The 19,168-nt window shown below is 40.5% G+C and overlaps 1 protein-coding gene across 1 annotated transcript in view; it reads right to left on the reverse strand.

The window, feature by feature from the left end:
* Window positions 1–19,168, reverse strand: part of MAOB (monoamine oxidase B) — a 122,004-nt gene that overhangs the window by 11,587 nt on the left and 91,249 nt on the right. The window contains exons 5-10 of the mRNA XM_027533539.1: window positions 18,841–18,932; window positions 11,817–11,958; window positions 10,236–10,385; window positions 9,081–9,240; window positions 2,939–3,035; window positions 1,726–1,779 (exon numbers count right to left, since the gene is read on the reverse strand). Of these exons, the coding sequence (XP_027389340.1) occupies window positions 1,726–1,779; window positions 2,939–3,035; window positions 9,081–9,240; window positions 10,236–10,385; window positions 11,817–11,958; window positions 18,841–18,932 (695 nt within the window). The remainder of the gene's footprint in view (window positions 1–1,725; window positions 1,780–2,938; window positions 3,036–9,080; window positions 9,241–10,235; window positions 10,386–11,816; window positions 11,959–18,840; window positions 18,933–19,168) is intronic.

Below are 19,168 nucleotides of genomic sequence, written 5' to 3' on the forward strand. Positions count from 1 at the left end.
AAGATTTACACAGAATAGACGAAAACAGAAAAGCACTGAAAATGAGTACTTTAAAACAATCTTGAAATGAAATGGGAAAGTCTTTTCTATGCATGATAGACCATTCAGAAGCAATGATTTTAAAAACAGATCAACCTAACTTCATAAAAAGCTAAATATTTATTATAGTATAAAATGAATAAGCCATAAATATGATCAAAAGACATATTGGGAAAAGATCTGTTCCAGGCACTGGAGATTCAGCAGTGAACCAACCAGACAAAACTTCCTACTTTCATGGATTTTTTTCTTTTTACTGTTTTGCAACATTTTATTTTACTTAATACTGTAATATTAATATTTACAGATAATACTACTTTCTTATTGGTTTATAATATGTTTTATTGTATGTAATTTTTGTACATTTTTTTTCCTATTCTTTTCCATTATGGTTTATCACCAGATATTGAGTATAGTTCCCTGTGCTATACAGCAGGACCTTGTTGTCTATCCATTCTATGTATAAGAGTTTGCATCTAATTCCAAACTCCCAATCCATCCCTCCTTGGATCTTAATATTCTAGTGGGGACATTTTTAGGTAAGTGGTCCAATCAGCCCTCCATAGCCCTGGCCAAGCACAGTGGTGGCAATAGTCATAAAGCAGCGAGCTAAGAATGGAGGCAGGAGAGGGTGTGCCATAATGTATCCAGGGGCTCTTGTGCGTGCATGCTCATCATGTCCAACTCTTTGTGACCCCATGGACTGTAGCCCACCAGGCTCTTCTGTCCATAGTATTTCCCAGGCAAGAATACTGAGGTAGGTTGCCATTTCCTTCTCCAGGGGACCTTCCCGACCCAGAGATCAAACCCATGTCTCCTGCATCTCCTGCATTGGCAGGTGGGTTCTTTACCACTAGTGCCACCTGGGAAGCCCTCCAGGGGCTCTTAGTTGGTAAATATGTTATCAGGGAGGCTCCCAAGGTGGCGCAGTGGTAAAGAATCTGCCTGCCAAAGCAGGAGACACAGGAGACATGGCTCTGATCCCCGGGTTGGGAATGTGCCCTGGAGAAGGAAACAGCAACCTGCTCCAGTATTCTTGCCTGGGAAATCCCATGGACAGAAGAGCCTGGCAGGCTACAGTCTTTGGACTTGCAGAGTCAGACATGACTAAGCACGCACACCATGCTAGAAGCACACCATGTTATCAGGGGTGGTATGGGAATAAATAGTTGGTAGTGGTGAATACCAATTGCTGAAAGAAATTGCCACCTCCAAGGAACCTAGTCCGTCTGTACCTATACTTTTTCATTGTTATGCGTCATTCATGCAGGATGTATGGCAGAGTGCCCTGCAAGGGGTCGTTTATTTACCTGGTTATCTCCTCCCCCAGTAAGTTTTCAGCTCCTGGGCTATATCCATTTTTGTATTCTCCATAGCTCCTTGCATGGTATCTTATGTATGATAAACTCAACAAATATTATTTTGAATACTTGGTTCTTCAATTATCAGCCTTGTGCCTCTCTACAAGACCCTCATGATGAAACTTAACAGACATGTCATATTAGGAATACACATTAAGCAGTCTTTAAGTTAAAAAGTTAAAGTGAAGTTGAAAGTAGGTAGAAAGAAGAAACAGAGGAAAAAAGGAGAGGGGTATGGGGTGGTGCAGGAAAGGAGAGAGGGGGAAAGGAAGGAAGGGAGGGAGGCAGAGAGGGAGGGAGAAAGAACAGATACTTTTTTCCTTACCTTTCCTCCTTGGTAAGACGAGCCAGCTTTCTGGCTTTGTGGGCAAGGATAAATCTAAAACAAACAAATAAGAAAATGGGGGGAAATCAATGGGTGCTATCGTCTTGGCCTCATTTCTATAGCTACACATATGCCTAGTGTACAAGTTAAAAGTAAGCCAGAAGAAACAAACAACACACTATCTTATTTTATGTTCCATGTTTTACTATTTACGTGTTACACTCCTGACATTAAAAGATACCTTCTAGTTTTAGGAATTCAAGGGACTAAAAACAGATCACTGGTCATAATTTTTGCCTAGGGGTATACCATGACTAAGCTATCTCCCCATATATGGCTGGTGGTCAATAGGAATACACTCTGGATCTCAAATGCCTATTTAAGATGTGCCTGAGATTTTACAGTTCCATCCAGTTCTTGTTCTTTGGTTCTGTTTTCAATATGCTTCTCCCAATTGCCCAGCCTTCTAGAATCTGCCTCCATTTCCAGCCCTATGATTGTCAACTAACCAACTGGCTTTGATCTCCCTCTTTTGACTTTTGGCTCTCTCTGAAATAAACTCATACATATCCTAAGATCCTTCTCAGTTTTGGCTGCTCCAGGTAATCACCACCTCTCCATCCCCATGACAACCATATCTACGTTGCTCTTCCCTACCAAACTGAGGACTGGGCTGGCCTTGGCTTCTCTCTTATGGGAAATCTCAGCATCCCACATAAGTACCATCGATGCTCATGTAGCCTCCACAAGAAGCCTTGTTAGTGGAACACCGTAAGTCAAATCTTCATATCATGCTTTCACAAAAGATAGCTTACCATAATATATCAACACCCAGTGCCAAACATGAAGAAGAAAACTAGTATAACACATTTTAAAATGTTACTGATATTTTAATTCCTTTCTAAATTGTTACCCATTGTAAGATATTATTTAAAATTATTTTTTGGCCTTGCCATGTGGCTTGTAGGACCTGAGCAGGGATCGAACCTGTGTCCCCTGTAATGAAAGTGTGGAGTCCTAGCCAGTGGACTATCAGGGAATTACCAGAAGACATTATTTGTAAAAAATCAATAAGATCTTTCTTACTGCTGGATTTGGAGAAAAGTGACATTGGGTAAAAAATTATTGAACAAAGTTTGGGACACAATTATTGATAGTATAGGAACATATTGTCAATATGGAAGATCATCACACCACCACAAGCATGCCTTACCCTATTATGGCAGGATAGCTGCCATCAGGTTTAGTATCATCCAATGCATAGGCAACTGGAGCTTCCTCTCCTTCAATAATCATGCTTCCACAGTAATCTTGGAGAAAAACAAAATGGAAAAAGACATTCATCACCCTATCAAATTACCTATAGCAGTTACAATGAAGCATACAGTTTTCAATTTGAGAAGCCCAAAAGATGAAAATAAGAACTTATACTCTAAATATATGAAGGCAAATCAAACTGATGTTTGGAAAGTGAAGGAGCCAACATTTGGTGAAAAACTCAAATGCTAAGTTCCTCTCTGCAAAGAAGCAATGTGATATCATGAATTAATCCAGGCCACCATTAAACGAAATCTTATTTTCCCTTACTGTTACCACATGTGTCCCCATTTCTTTTTTCACAAAAAATCACATAAAACCAAAGATGTATCAAAGACATGCTAGTCTATTCCTGTAAAATAGAAGGCACTGAACATTCACATTTTATGAGGGGCCACTTAGATGGCGCTAGAGATAAAGAACCTGTCTGTCAATGTAGGAGACATAAGAGATGTGGGTTCGATCCCTGGGTCAGGAAGATCCCCTGGAGGAGGGTATGGCAACCCACTCCAATATTCCTGCCTGGAGAATCTCATGGACAGAGGAGCCTGAGAGGTTATAGTCCGAAGGGCTGCAAAGAGTCAGATATGACTGAAGTGACATAGAGCACATGTACTTATTCTAACTAGTTCTTAATTATCTGTAGACAGGGCAGAGAGCATTTCATACAGCACCTCCAGAACAACTTGGGAAACAATTTCAACTCATTCTGGACAAATGTGCTTATCTGATTCCCCTCCTGAACAAAAAAGATATGTAATTTTATCAAGAGAATACAACAGAGCAATGGTGAAAATGTCAGGGCAGAATTTTAAATGTTAGAATAAGATCCTACTACAGTGTACCACTCTTTCTGCTCCATAATTTACTAGGAAATTGGGGTTGTTTGAACAAAATTATGGTGGGACACCTTGGAACAAAGGTTGTATAGAAAATCCAATGAGAGGGCTTCAAAATGAGGAATAACGACTAGAGAAAGAACTTGGAGGATATGCAATGCCCCCAGCTTGTGTGTGAGCAGGCACACCTCTAGACCTTTGAACCTGCATTTGCTTCTCTGTCTCCCTTCATGACCCTCCCCACTTTGCATCTGTGAGAATCAACGTCCTAGTCGGTCACTGAATTGAGGGGCACTTGCATGCCCCTCAGGCGTACTGCAGAGAAGGCAATGGCACCCCACTCCAGTACTCTTGCCTGGAAAATCCCATGGATGGAGGAGACTGGTAGGCTGCAGTTCATGGGGTCACTAAGAGTCGGGCACGACTGAGCAACTTCCCTTTCACTTTTCACTTTCATGCATTGGAGAAGGAAATGGCAACCCACTCCAATGTTCTTGCCTGGAGAATCCCAGGGACAGGGGAGCCTGGTGGACTGCCGTCTATGGGGTTGCACAGAGTCGGACATGACTGAAGTGACTTAGCAGCAGTAGCAGGTGTACTGGGGCTAGAAAAAACATTGAGAAAAACTGAACTACAGGGAGAAGAAATGTTTAAAGTCTGTCGGAGAATTTAAGAAGATTTAAGAATACAAGAGAAATAGCTAAGGAATCACCATGTTATAAGAAGACAAGAAAGAAGACAGGATGTGATAAGAGAAAAGAGCAAGGGCACACTGGTCACATAGTCAGCTGAATTGGCTGGGGTGGAGGCCCTGCTTCCTGGGCAGAGACGCTGCTTGGCCTCTGTACCACCCAGGTGCACTGGGAGGAAGCAAAGGACCAAGAGGCAGAGAGAAGAGCCCTGTTCATGCCAGGACAAATCATGAGATGACAGTAGTATTTCTGTCATTTGTAGGTAGAAAGCTCAGGAGTTCTGCCCATGCACAGGGGACTTCTGATTAACTTGGTCCAGCCTTACTCTTAAAAAGAGGCATTCAAAGACATCTAGACATTTAACAAAGTCCTTTAACAAAAGAAGCAGACAAAAGCAGAAACAAACTAACAAACAAAAAGGAACCCTAAGGAAAAAAAGACAAAGAGAGGAAGTACCTCCCAAAGCGGCAAGTAACATCCTCAGGGAGAAAAGAGAAGATATTGTACCTATGGTCCGTGATAAAGAGGACTATTCCCAGGTGGCGCTAGTGGTTTAAAAAATAAAATAAAACCTGCCTGCCAACACAGAAGATGTAAGAGATGTGGGTTCGAACCCTGGGTCAGGAAAATGCCCTGGAGGAGGGCATGGCAACCCACTCCAATATTGTTGCCTGGAGAGTCCCATGGACAGAGGAGCCTGGAGGGCTGTAGTCTATAGAGCCACACAGATTCGGACATGACTGAAATAACTTAGTACATGCATGCAAAGAGGACTATTTAGAATCAAATAATACATGAGAAGCTTTTTTTAGTGTGGGAGTGTGGAAGGAGGAATGCTGAGCTGATGATCACATTCATCTGGAAGAATGATATTTACCAAGGACAAAATTATAGGAAAAATAATGAAGAGAGGATGTGTGTGCATAGTAAGTTGCTTCAGTGTTGTGTGACTTTGCAATCCCATGGACTGCAGCCCTCCAGGCTCCTCTGTCCATGGGATTTTCCAGGCAAGAATACTGGAGCGGGTGCCATGCCCTCCTCTAGGGCATCTTCCTTACTTAAGGATCAAACCCAAGTCTCTTAGGTCTCCTGCATTGACAGACAGGTTCTTTACCACTAGCACCACCTGGGAAGCCAAAGAGAGACTCTTGTACCAAATATCAAACATACATATTATAGCCACATGGGTTACAATAGTACAAGTGCTTCTAAAGGACTAGAAAATAGAATCTGTGTTCTCTAAAGTGGAGTATGCCCACCTAGATTGCACATCTGGATAGAGGAGAAAGATATTCGAAATTCTTATTTTCAATTTTAACTGTTTTGACTACTCTTGTATATCTTATAATAAACATATCTTTTTTTCCGACATAATTTAGAAATAATATATTCAGTGGTTTTTTGTTTAGTCGCTAAGCTGTGTCTGATTCTTTTGTGACACCCATGCATTGTAACCCACCAGGCTCCTCTGTCCACGGGATTTCCCAGGCGCGAATACTGGAGTGGGTCTCCATGCCCTCCTCCAGAGGATCTTCCTGACCCAGGAATCCAACCTGCATTGGATTCTTTACTGCTGAGCCACTGGGGAAGCCCCTTTTATATAGAGTGCTACAAAAAAACACATCTGGAACCCAGTGACAAAGATCAGAGAAAAAGAATGGTTGGTCCAGAAAAGCCCCATGTAGATATATTTCCTAGTAGGATGAAACCATCTTAAACACATTTTTTAAAAATGATGCACTGGAAGAAAATATTTGCAACAGATGCAGAAAAAAATTAATGAGCACAGGACAAAGAGATAATTGACAAAATGATTTTACATAGTTCTGAAGCCTTATTAATGATAAAAGTTACAGATTTTATAAAAAAGAAATGCTTCTATTCAAATCTTCAGAGTGATACAGAAGAAGCTGTTTATTGCAGCATCGTATATAATAGCAAAAACTTAAAAACAATGGAAATGCCTATTATCAGCATAACTACTGGACACATCTTGATAGAGCCATACAGGGAATTACTGTTTATTCACTTGTTGAAATAAAGTAGATTTAAATGCCAAGATGTGGAGAAATATCTGTGGTCACAGAGGGAAGCAGCTTAGCACCAGCAAGTTCTCCATGGTGGGTCACTATCCAGTTCTTTGGAAAAGATAAATTACTTGCTCAAGTGATGCACCAACCCAGTAACAGTCCTAAATAGAATGTCCTGCAAAGGCGGAGGATTAGGAGGCTGCAATGTGGTGGAAAGGGGTAGATACAGTAAGAACTGTCCTAAGGGAAAAACATGGAACTTTCCCCCTTTGCCTGCAGCACAAGCTTCCTCTCATCTTCTGTAATATAGGTCCTCATTTCAGTCCACCCTTCCCTTTGCCCTCAGTCTCAGGTACTGACTGTTCTTACCTGGCCTCCTCTTGGAAGAAAAGGAGCTGTGATGAGGGTAAATGTGGTAAGACTCTAGCATTGTGCTGTTCAATATAGTAGGCATGTGTGGCTTTTGTACATTTGAATTTTTTTTTCTTTTTTTAAGCTTTTAAATTTCATATTGGAGTAAAGTTGATTAACAGTGTTGTGATATTTTCACACACCGAGGAAACCAGAATTGAAAGAGACATGTGTACCCCAATGTTCATCGCAGCACTGTTTATAATAGCCAGGACATGGAAGCAACCTAGATGTCCATCAGCAGATGAATGGATAAGAAAGCTGTGGTACATACTGGAGTATTACTCAGCCATTAAAAAGAATACATTTGAATCAGTTCTAATGAGGTGGATGAAACTGGAGCCTATTATACAGAGTGAAGTAAGCCAGAAAGAAAAACACCAATACAGTATACTAACGCATATATATGGAATTTAGAAAGATGGTAATGATAACCCTGTATGCGAGACAGCAAAAGAAACACAGATGTATAGAACAGTCTTTTGGACTCTGAAGGAGAGGGCGAGGGTGGGATGATATGGGAGAATGGCATTGAAACATGTATATTATCATATGTGAAACGAATCTCCAGTCTAGGTTTGATGCATGAGACAGGGTGTTCGGGGCTGGTGCACTGGGATGACCCTGGGGGATGGGATGGGGAGGGAGGTGGGAGGGGGATTCAGGATGGGGAACACGTGTACACCCATGGCGGATTCATGTCAATGTATGGCAAAACAAATACAATATTGTAAAGTAAAAAAATTAATTCATCAATTAAAAAAACCAATGTTGTGATATTTTCAAGGGTATAGCAAAGTGACTCAGTTAATACATTAATATATATACACATATCTACTCTTTTTCAGATTCTTTTCCCGTTTAGGTTACTATAGAATATTGAGCCGAGTTCCCTGTGCTATACATTTAAGACCTTGTTGGTTATCCATTTTAAATAGAGCAGTATGTACATGTCAATTTCCAAACTCCTAACCATCCCTCCCCACAACCTTTCCCCACAAGGTAACCATAAATTTGTTCTCTAAGTCTGTGAGTCTGTTTCTGTTTTGTAAATAAGTTCATTTGTAGTTTTTCTTTTTAGATTCCACACATAAGTCATATCATATGGCATTTGTCTTTGTCTGGCTTACTTCACTCAGTGTGATAATCTCTAGGTCCATCCACGCTGCTACAAATGGCATTATTTCTCTCTTTTTAATGGCTGCATAATATTTTTAAATTTAAAGCAATTAAAATGAAGTAGCCATGTGTGGCTTCTTACATTTGACTTTAAAGCAATTAAAATGAGACAAAATTGAAAAATTCAGGTCCTCAGTCTTATTAGCTACATTTCAAGTATTCAATTCTCAACACAAGTGACCAGTGGCTGCTGTACTGGAGAAAACCACTCTGGAACATTTCCATCATTGCAGAATCTAGTATTTTAGTGGGCATCTATGTAATATTCTATCCAGCAGGGCAACACACTTATTGAATATGTATTTTACACAGTAGAATCCTGACACAAGCGAGAAATTGCCTGGAAATTTTCAGAATCCCCATCTTTGTGAATGGCTCTATAAACTTGCACTTTAAAAAAACTGTATCAGAAAGTGTTAATAATCTATTTTCACAAAATTCTGTGAAAGGATTAAGTAAACATTGAATTATGATGTGCTGTGCTAAGTTACCGCAGTCTTGTACGACTCTTTGAAACCCCATGGACTGTAGCCCACCGGACTCCTCTGTCCATGAGGATTCTCCAAGCAAGAATACTGGAGTGGGTTGCCATTTCGTCCTCCAGGGGATCTTCCCAACCCAGGGACTGAACCAGGGTCTCTTACATTGGCAGGCGGGTTCTTTACCACTAGCACCACCTGGGAAGCCCATATTGAATCATAAAAAGAGTTAATCATATTCTAAAGAAAGTTAATTCCATGAGTTTGTGCCAATGTACTTTACTTAATGGAACTGACCTTAGAACCTGGATGAATGTTTTATGCCCGCATGCTAAGAAAAACAGTTATACACAAATGTGTAACTTTGCACCAAGTTTCTTGGACCTTCTACCAAAGAAAAGTACTCACCCATATTTCTCCAGAAGGGCTCTTTATAATAAACTATACTCTTGATGACTGAACCCAAAGGCACACGAGTGATCAGCTGATTTCTCATCATTGGCAGAGGGGGATTGAAGTGAATCTTCATGCCCAGAACAGGAGGAACAGCGCTAATCACGTACTTAGCCTGGGGGAAAAAAATGGTGTGATTAAACATTGTTGGTGGGTTGTTTCTACTCTCTCTTTTTAAATGTTTCTCCCTCATTTTACCTTTGTCCCCTACTCAGTCTCTTCTTAACAGAGAAACTAGAAGAGCCCTGTTAAAATCAGAATGAGCTCTGATTGTTCCATAGTTCAAAACCTCCAATGACTTCCCATCACACTTGGAGTCCAAGCCAAGTTCCTCAGTCACTTTCAAGGCCATACATGAGAGGAACCCCTGTCACATCTCTGATCTCATCTTCTGTTACTCTTCCCCACAATCCTCTTAATATCACCATTTTTACTACCTTGCTATTACTTCATTATGCCAGGCTTGCTCCTACCTCAGAGCCTTTGCACTGATGTTCAGTCTATCTGAAAAATTATTCCCCAGAGAGCCACCTGGCCCAATCTATCATCTCTTTGGGTTCTGCCCTCAAACATCACCTTCTGAGTGAGACCTTCCTTGATGACCTTATTTCAAATTGCATGACCAATGGCCCACCCCACCTCTGGCATCACCCCCCTGTCCCTTTCCTGCTTGGTTTTTTCCACAGTACTCATCACTATCTGGCATTGTCTATGTTTTAACTATATATTTGATTACAGCTTTTCTCCTTCACTAGAACGTAAGTCACATGAAAGCAGGCAATTTTATCTGTTTTGTTCACTGCTATGTTTCCAACTCCTAGAAGAATGCCAGGCACATAGGAAGCACTTAATATGTATCAAATCAATGTTTTGTTTGGTTTTCTAATTCTGCAGGAGCCCAATACAGAGGACTGATAATATATATTTTATAAATCTTCCAACTTAGCCCCAAATATTATGGTTCCCTTTTCCTTTCTTTCAGATAGAGGTAGCTTTTTCACTTTGGGCAAGGGCATTGTCTTTGAAGTCTGGAATGTTCTTGGCTTTATTTGTGCTCTGGTTACCTATGGTACTCTGGTCTCCTCTACCTGGTTTAAGGCTCTTGGTTACCTCGTACAATTCATGGTTTAGGGTCTCCACAAGGACATTTTCTCCTGTCTGGTCAATGTGGATCACAGGCCTCTCCAGCTTCACTCGATCCCCCAGGAGGTCCATTATCCGCTCACTCACTTGACCAGATCCACCCACAAATTTCCTCTCCTGGAAAGAAAAAAAAAAGGACCCAAGGAGTGAGTAGGAAATATAAAAATAGATACAAATTGCTAAATTGCTAGTTTTCCTCACACATCTTTACTGTGTGAGGTATTCAGCTTCATGTTGCTCTCCTGGCTGCTTTTTTTCACCTTTGTTTTCTAACTAATGATGGATGCTTCTGTCCTCAGTAGCTTCAGTCGTGTCCTACTCCTTGAGACCCCATGGCCTGTAGCCCGCCAGGCTCCTCTGTCCATGCGATTCTCCAGGCAAGAATACTGGAGTGGGAAACCATTCCCTCCTCCAGGGGATCTTCCCAACCCAGGGATCCAACTTGGGTCTTCTGCATTGCAGGCAGATTCTTTACCACTTGTGCCACCTGGGAAGCCGCTTTCAACAAAATGACAGGTTTTCTAACAGTCACATTTCATGCTATGTTCTGATGGGCTCGTAGGCTCCAAACTCAGGTAGACATCCTCAGCCTGACTCCCAAGTCCCACCTGCCTGGCCACTGCCCCTGCTCTGTGTCGTACCTGCATCCTTTGATTGGGTTGCTGGGCCAACCACTTGCTTGAGCCCACACAGGCCTGCTTCCCCTTTCCTTGTCACCCAGTCTCAGAACCTTGCTGGCCTACCTGTCCCCAGGCCAGCTTACTCCCTGTTACAGTCTGTCTATCTCACCCTGGGTCAGGTGCCTGCTGTTTCTGTGGTCACTGAGGTCATTTCACCTCCCTGCACCCCCTTGTCCCAAGCCCAGGAAAACGCTTCAAAATGTTCTGCATGATTGTACACACAGTTGAACTGACCACCTCCTCCTACATGTTCAGTTCAGCTAAATTTTTAAAAGACTATTTCAAATAGTTCTCAGAAGAAGAAAGTGAAGGAGAAAGAGAACGGAGGGGGAGAAGGAGAAGGGAGATGAGAGGAAGGAAGGGGAGGAAGAGTAAGGAAAGAAAAGGAAAATGGCTGTCAAGCAGATTATCTAAGAACTCTAATCCATTTCCTACAGTGCCAGCACAGCCCCTTATACAAAGCTGGGCTTCAGGAAATAAGCAATGAATGAATTCCATGTGGTGTATGTGTTTTTAATTGAAAATATATTTCTGATTTTCTCTGTTGAGCTTTCTAAGAAGTACCCAGTTCATCAGCTGGTCTCTTACAAACTTATAAACAATCATCAGATGTATATCCAAATGGAAGACTGCAAAAGTACATTAAAAAGCCTAATTTTTAAATGCTATTGGCCACTGGGTTGTCACATTTGGTACCTAACAATGGACTCCCCCTTTCAAAAGTCACTTTGAGCTGCTATGCTTAAATTCCAAAAGCCACAAGCGTGCTTCCAGCTCTGTCTGTTCATGAATGAAGGATGGATGATGGCAATCTTTGAATTAGGCAGTGGTGGTTTTCTGTTGGAATGGTCTGGGTATGAATGGGTACCTGCCCTCCATTGGATGTTGAGAAGATCCTGGTCGTGCCCCCACACTGCTTCACATACCACAGGAACCAGAGAGCGGAGACCTCATGGATCTCTGCAGTGACGCAAAGGTTCACAAAGAGAATAGCAAGCTGCTTTGAAGATCTGCTCAGGAAGAAATAAGAGCAACATTGGCAAATGCAGGGGAGCATCTTCTTCATTGTCTGGAAATTATTCAAACAGCAAACTTACTTGGCTAAGTGGAATGCAATTTGGCAAGTTGTAGAAATTCGTAATCACTAGAATCTAATATTATAAAACATGACATCAAAGATTTGGGGAATAAGAGATATATTTTCCCCTTCATCAAAAGACCTAACTCAGAAGCAGGCTTCTCTGGTGGCTCAGGTAGTAAAGAATCTGCCTGCAATGCAAGAGACCCAGGTTCAATCCCTCGGTCAAGAAGATTCCCCTGGAGAAGGAAATGGCTACCCACTCCAGTATTCTTGCCTGGAGAATCCCATGGACAGAGGAGCCTGGTGGGCTACAGTCCATGAGGTCACAAAGAGTCGGACACAACTGAGCAACTAACACACACATGATTGCTCTCCACACACTTGCTACTCTTCCAGTCATCCCCATCTCAGCAAAAGGCATCACCATTTATCCACTTGCTAAGGCCAACACTAGAGAAATCAACTTTAATTTCTCTTTCCATCACTCTCCCTCCCATCCAATCCATTGGGAAATCCTATTGTTTCTCACCACATCACTCCATCTTCATCACTACCAATTTGGCAACCTCTCTTGCCAAGGTTATTGCAATTATTTCCTCCAGACTGGTTCCTGGACAAGGTTCCATTTGTCCTCACCTAGTATCTATTTACCATTCTTGAAGCCAAAATCTGTTTATTGCCTTTGCCTCTGTGATGCTCTTTTTAAAGTGTAAATCAAGTCACATCATCCCCCTGCTTAAAACTCTTCAGTGGCATCCTTTCAAAACCAGAATAAGATTCAGATCTTTTACCACAGCCTTCAAAGTCCTAAGTGGTCTAACCCATTCCTATGTTTTCTATTTTATCCCATACCTTCTCTCCTTATTCTAATTTCTCCTCAGAAAGATGAACTGTTTTTTTTTTAATTTTTAAAAATTTTTTTAAAATTTTAATTGCAGGCTAATTACTTTACAATATTGTATTGGTTTTGCCATACATCTATTTTAAACTAAATTTTAAAATTTTTGTTTAGTTAGTTAATTATGCAGTTACTTTTGGCTGTGCTAGATCTCCATCGTTGTGTGGGTTCTTCTCTAGTTGCAGCGAGTGAAGACTACTCTCTAGTTGCGGTGTGCAGCTTTCTCACTGTGGCGGTTCTCTTCTTGTGGAGCACGGGCTCTAGGGCTGTGTAGGCTCAGTAGCTGTGGCACATGGGCCTAGTTGCTCTATGGCATGTGGGATACAGGTTCGATCCCTGGTCAAGGAGGATCCCACATGCCACAGGGCAACCAGGCCCATGGACCACCAGCGAAGCCCCAAATGAACTCTTACATGCTCATGAAAGTGAGCACCAGCTTCTATATTCCCAGCACACTGGCATTCTCTATCATTTTACCACAGTATCATTTAAACTCTTTTCACTGTCTTATCTTAATTATTGGTTTATTATTTTTTATTGCTGTCTCCCACACTAGAATATCATCAGTGAGACGGGAATCTTAACTTTTTTGCTCATCATAGTGTCCTCTTTAATAAAATAATGTCTGGCACATAGTAAGCACTGAATAGATTACTTGTTATATGACTGAATGAACACACGTTGATGAGAAATATCAATTCAACATTACTTTCATTTTATTTATTTTTTTGGCCATGCCACACAACTTGCAGAGCTTCACTCATGTCTCAGGAGTAAAGAATTCACCTGCCAGTGCAGCAGACACAGGAGACCCAGGTTTGATCCCTGGGTTAGGAAGATCCCGTGGGGAAGGAAATGGCAACCTACTCCAGCATTCTTGCCTAGTGGGCAGAGGAGCCTGGCAGGCTACAGTCCACGGGGTCACAAAGAGTTGGACACAACTGAGCAACTAAACAACAAAACAACTTGTGGGATCTCAGTTTCCCAACCAGGGATTGAAGCTGTGCCACAGCCTGGAATCCTTAAGTACTCGGCCACTAGGGGGAACTCCCTAAACATTATTTGTAAATGGTCTACATAAGCAAGGAGATCAAACCAGTCAACCCTAAAGGAAATCAGTCCTGAATATTCATTGGAAGGACTGAAGTTGAAGCTGAAACTCCAATACTTTGGCCACCTGATGCAAAGAACTGACTCACTTAAAAGACCCTGCTGCTGGGAAAGACTGAAGGCAGTAGGAGAAGGGGATTACAGAGGATGAGATGGTTGGATGGCGTCACTGACTCGATGGACATGAGTTTGAGCAAGCTCTGGGAGTTGGTGATGGACAGGGAAGACTGGCGTGCTGCAGTCCATGGGGTCACAAAGAGTCAGACACGACTGAGTGACTGAACTGAACTGATAATGCTCAAAGGATATGCTAGGTGATGTACCAAGTACAGAATTAGTCACAGTTACCTATTCAGTTATTTTACCACCTAATGGAAGAGCAGCCCAAAGAATGAAGGAGGCAAAAAATAGATGAACTTTTGCTTGAGGTTGGCAGGTAAATGATGAGAGGTTATGTCCTACCTGTAGCCACACCAGAAGGTGAAAGATCTCATGCAATTCCAACAACTCAGTTACGTCTAACAGACCAGGAGTAATGTGTACTCTGGGATATCTTTAATTAGGACCAACCCTGCTTTTGACTTTGACATAAAGTTTGCATGTTGTTTTATATCTGAGGCAGAATTTGCCACCTGGTAATGCTGACAATACATGGAATAAATAATATTGTCTTCCACTTATTGAACTCTTTCATACTCCATGGTTTTTTTAAACCCACTGTCTTACTGATTTGTTATAAAAATGACAGTTATTATTTTTCCCCAGTTCACAAGCCCCAAAACTGAGTCTCAGGGAGCTCATTAAATGGTACCACTGTAAACCACATCATACATAATTCAAACCTCATGCTTTTAATACCTCAAAATGCTTTATAATTAATCAGCTGACCTCAAAGGGATGAATCCCCTGACCAAGGGACACCTCTCTACCCTAGTGTACCTTAGCTCTGGAAGTTTGTAGAATCAAATAACACACACCAGTTACTTGTGACAATGTTTGCAACCATAACCACCTGGTAGCACTTTTGTGATAGTCCCCATCATTAAGCCTGAAAATAGTGTAATATATATGTTGAAGTGACTTAAAGTTAGTTTTGCAAGATTCCTCATGATAATGGAAGGGACGGAAATTGCTGACTCATGGTTTCTTTGTAGAGGCAATTTTTGTCATCTATCTAAAGCAAATATCCAAAGAATGGTTTAAAATATTACTTCAAAGTAAAAATATCCTTTGCTGTTTCCTCATGTCTTATATCCTTTGTTCTTTAATTTATAGGTGAATTCGGACAATATAAGGTAATCAGATCAGATCAGTCGCTCAGTCGTGTTCAACTCTTTGTGACCCCATGAATTGCAGCACTCCAGGCCTCCCTGTCCATCACCAACTCCCGGAGTTCACCCAGACTCACGTCCATCGAGTCAGTGATGCCATCCCAGCCATCTCACCCTCTGTCGTCCCCTTCTCCTCCTGCCCCCAATCCCTCCCAGCATCAGAGTCTTTTCCAATGAGTCAACTCTTCGCATGAGGTGGCCAAAGTACTGGAGTTTCAGCTTTAGCATCATTCCTTCCAAAGAAATCCCAGGGCTGATCTCCTTCACAATGGACTGGTTGGATCTCCTTGCAGTCCAAGGGACTCTCAAGAGTCTTCTCCAAAGGGAGTCATAAATAACTAAAATCTAATATTGCCCTGGCTAGATAACCAATATCAAACATAAAAATAGTGCTGTGATTGTTACTGTTGCCACTTTGGTGAGAAAGAAATAACTGGCTTGAAATCAAGGGAAATCTATAAGTCATTCTCTCTGGAGGGTCAGGCCATATCTAATGCTTTATTTGATTTACTCTGGGAGCTTTAGTGGGAAAAGAACTAGAAGAAAAATATCTGAGGGATGGAAGGTCAAGGAAGCTAGTGCAATAATATTTTTGTATTCCTTGCCTTGTTGACTTTTTAAAAGGTAAACGTTACTATATTTTCTACATGGAAAAAATAAATATATTATATAAAATTTGGAAAATTTATAAAAATAAAAAGAGAGAATGAGTATCTTCCACATTTCTGCCTCCCCCAAAGATAATCCTTAGACTCATTTTGGTGCATTTTTTCTAGTTATAAATTTTAAAAAGTATATTTACATAGTTGTGACTATATCATAAATTCAATGTGTTTCTTAAAGTGTATTATAAAATGATAATAACAGACAAAATGATCAATATTAATTTTTGAATGTATGACTATACTTTAGTTTGAATCACAGTAGGTTGGATATGGTGGGGATTTTGTTCAGTTCAGTTCAGTTCAGTCACTCCGTCATGTCTGACTCTTTGCGACCCCATGGACTGCAGCACACTTGACTGCAGGCATCCCTGTCCGTCACCAACTCCCGGAGTTTACCCAAACTCATCTCCATTGAGTCGGTGATGCCATCCAACCATCTCACTCTCTGTTGTCCCCTTCCCTTTATTTTATTTATTTTTAAAATATTTATTTGGCTACACTGGGTCTTAGTTGCAGCATGTGGGATCTAGTTCCCTGACCAGGTATCAAACCTGGGCCCCCTGCATTGGGAGAGCAGAGTCTTAGCCACTGGACCACCAGAGAAGTTCCAAGGGTTACTTTCTTTGAAACTACGAAATGATGTCATAGTTATCTTGCTTAGGAAAAATTTAAAAATTAGCTTGTGTTCATATAGTCCTAACATCTCAGAATGCAGTATTTTGTCAGCCAACAACCTGAAATATTCACTAACAGGAGGACAAGGCCAAAGACTATGACAGAAAAACTCAGATCTCTATGAGACCAAAGAAATATAATTAGTCTTATCTTCAGTGAGCTTTAAAGCTCTCTGGAGAGAGAAGAACTCATGAATTTATTAAAAGCTTTTTATAATGGGAGTTATAAATGCAGGTAATAAATACTCATTATATTTTTAAAATCTCATGTATAAAATTTAAAACTTAATACTGCAATTTTATTACCAAAAAAACCCGTTGTATCACAAGCTACATTCTCAAAAAATGTGGTAAATCACATGTGTTAAAATGATGTAATTAATAATAGGCATGATTTCATGACAATAAAAGGGTTTTACTCTTTCAAAATTGGTTGCTTTCAAAGGCTGAAGACATAAGAGTAGTACATGTTTATCACAAACTATTATATAATAATGGCAATGATTAAAAACTGGAAGTAACTAAAATATCTAATGATAATAGATAAACACATTATAATATTCACTTTTCATGGAATAGTCTGCAACCATGAAATATGGTGTTTGATGAAGAATTTTAATTACTCGGACAAATGTTTGCACTGCAATATATGTTAAAAAAAATGTTCTGATGGATGTCCATTGCTTGCAGTGCATATACTGTTTCCTTTTTAGAAATGAGATCACATTGTACATACTTGATTATAGTCTGCTTTTCTATTTGTTTAATAATACAATTTTTTCAAGTCATTAAATATTCTTCTACAACAAAACTTTAAAGATTTTAGGGTATTCCAATTTTCAGACAAAGCATAATTAATTTAACCAATCTTCAATTTGAGGACCTTTAGATTTTTCTTTTAAAAATAATGCTTTGAGGAAATTCCCTGGTGATCCAGTGGTGAGGACTCTGTGCTTCCACTGTCAAGGGCCTGGGTTTGATTCCTGTTCAGGGAACTAAGATCCTGCAAGCCAAGTGGCCAAAATAATAATAATAATAATGCTTTGAATCTCCCTTTCTCTCTTTTTCTCTCCTTCTTTAAGCTAAATTTTTAAAAGTTGAATTTACATATGAAAATGTATGTACATTTTATGTCTTTCGATTATTTCCATATCTCAGATTCAGATATCCCTCAAATCTTTTTTATTTTTAGCTGCCAGAGCTCCAACTTCCCTCCCCAAAGCCTAGAGAATGAAGATATCAACCGCAGAGTCATATTCCCAACTAATGCTGTTTAGCATGGGCAAATACCCTCATTGCAATTCCATTTTCTTACTTTGTTTACCACAAATTCACCACATCCTTTCCCTTTTCCCTGATGTCCAAGATCAGTGAGGCCTCTTCATCTTGTCTGTCTATACAGCTTCCACAACTCTGCCAACTGCAATTTAATACTTGACTCATGCACACTTTCTTTCAATGCTACATGTTTCTCCTTAATGGGGAGTAGTCAGTCTAGTCATCCATATTTCCTGGATACTCGTGAATGATCCAGAGAAGGTCTCTAGAAGTTCCCCTTCAAAGCTTTAAAGAGTTGCACCCCATTCCATAGGTGTTTGAAATGTATATCCTGGTACACTATCTCCATACCTGACCTTTAGCAAGGAGTACAAAACTATCTTTACTTCAACAGCTTAATAAATGAGATCTTTAAGCTGTTTTTTTTTTTTAAAAAAAACACATATTTATTTTTAATTAATTATTTATTTATTTTGGCCATGCCTTGTAGGATCTTAGTTTCCCCCACCAGGGATTAAAACCGTGCCCCCTGCACTGGAACCACAGAGTCCTAACTACCAGACCACCAGGGAAGTTTCCCTTTAAGCTGTTCTAAATAAAAGAGATGGCATATTCTAGACTGTCCTGAGGACTTTATGGGGCAACATCACCTTTGTGATGCAAAACTATTTCCAAGAAGTAGGTTTGATGTATAGACGCCTTTAGGACATGATCGCAATATTTTTCAGCCCTCCACTTGACCAACTGTGGTTTTAAACACAAAACAGCTCTTTATCTCAGAGTTGCTGAATGGAATTGCTAAATACATCTGAAAGCAGGTCACAGTCAATGCCTGTGTCTGATGGCGAGTCTTACTCTGTCCAGCAGATCTTGTCCAGCAACTCCTTCATTGTCATCAGGTCCCACTGTTCTGCAAGGGGTGCCTTCCACGGGGCATCACTGGGAATCTACATTCGGGTGATGATTCAGAGGGGAAAAAACAAATGTAATTTTCCATTTTAAATAACCATTTCAATAGTATTAAAAGCTCTAACTTAAAGAAAGAAAATTCGAAATTCCCTCAATAGTGGTTTTTATTGCACAATCCCCTTCCTATTCCTATTCACTCAATCCATATTTAATTTATGCTAACCTTTCCTCTACCATAAATGGAGGTGATTCTGTAATCAGGCAGTTTCCAAAT

The sequence above is a fragment of the Bos indicus x Bos taurus genome, chromosome X, assembly GCF_003369695.1.
Source record: "Bos indicus x Bos taurus breed Angus x Brahman F1 hybrid chromosome X, Bos_hybrid_MaternalHap_v2.0, whole genome shotgun sequence".
In the NCBI taxonomy this organism is placed as follows: domain Eukaryota; kingdom Metazoa; phylum Chordata; class Mammalia; order Artiodactyla; family Bovidae; genus Bos; species Bos indicus x Bos taurus.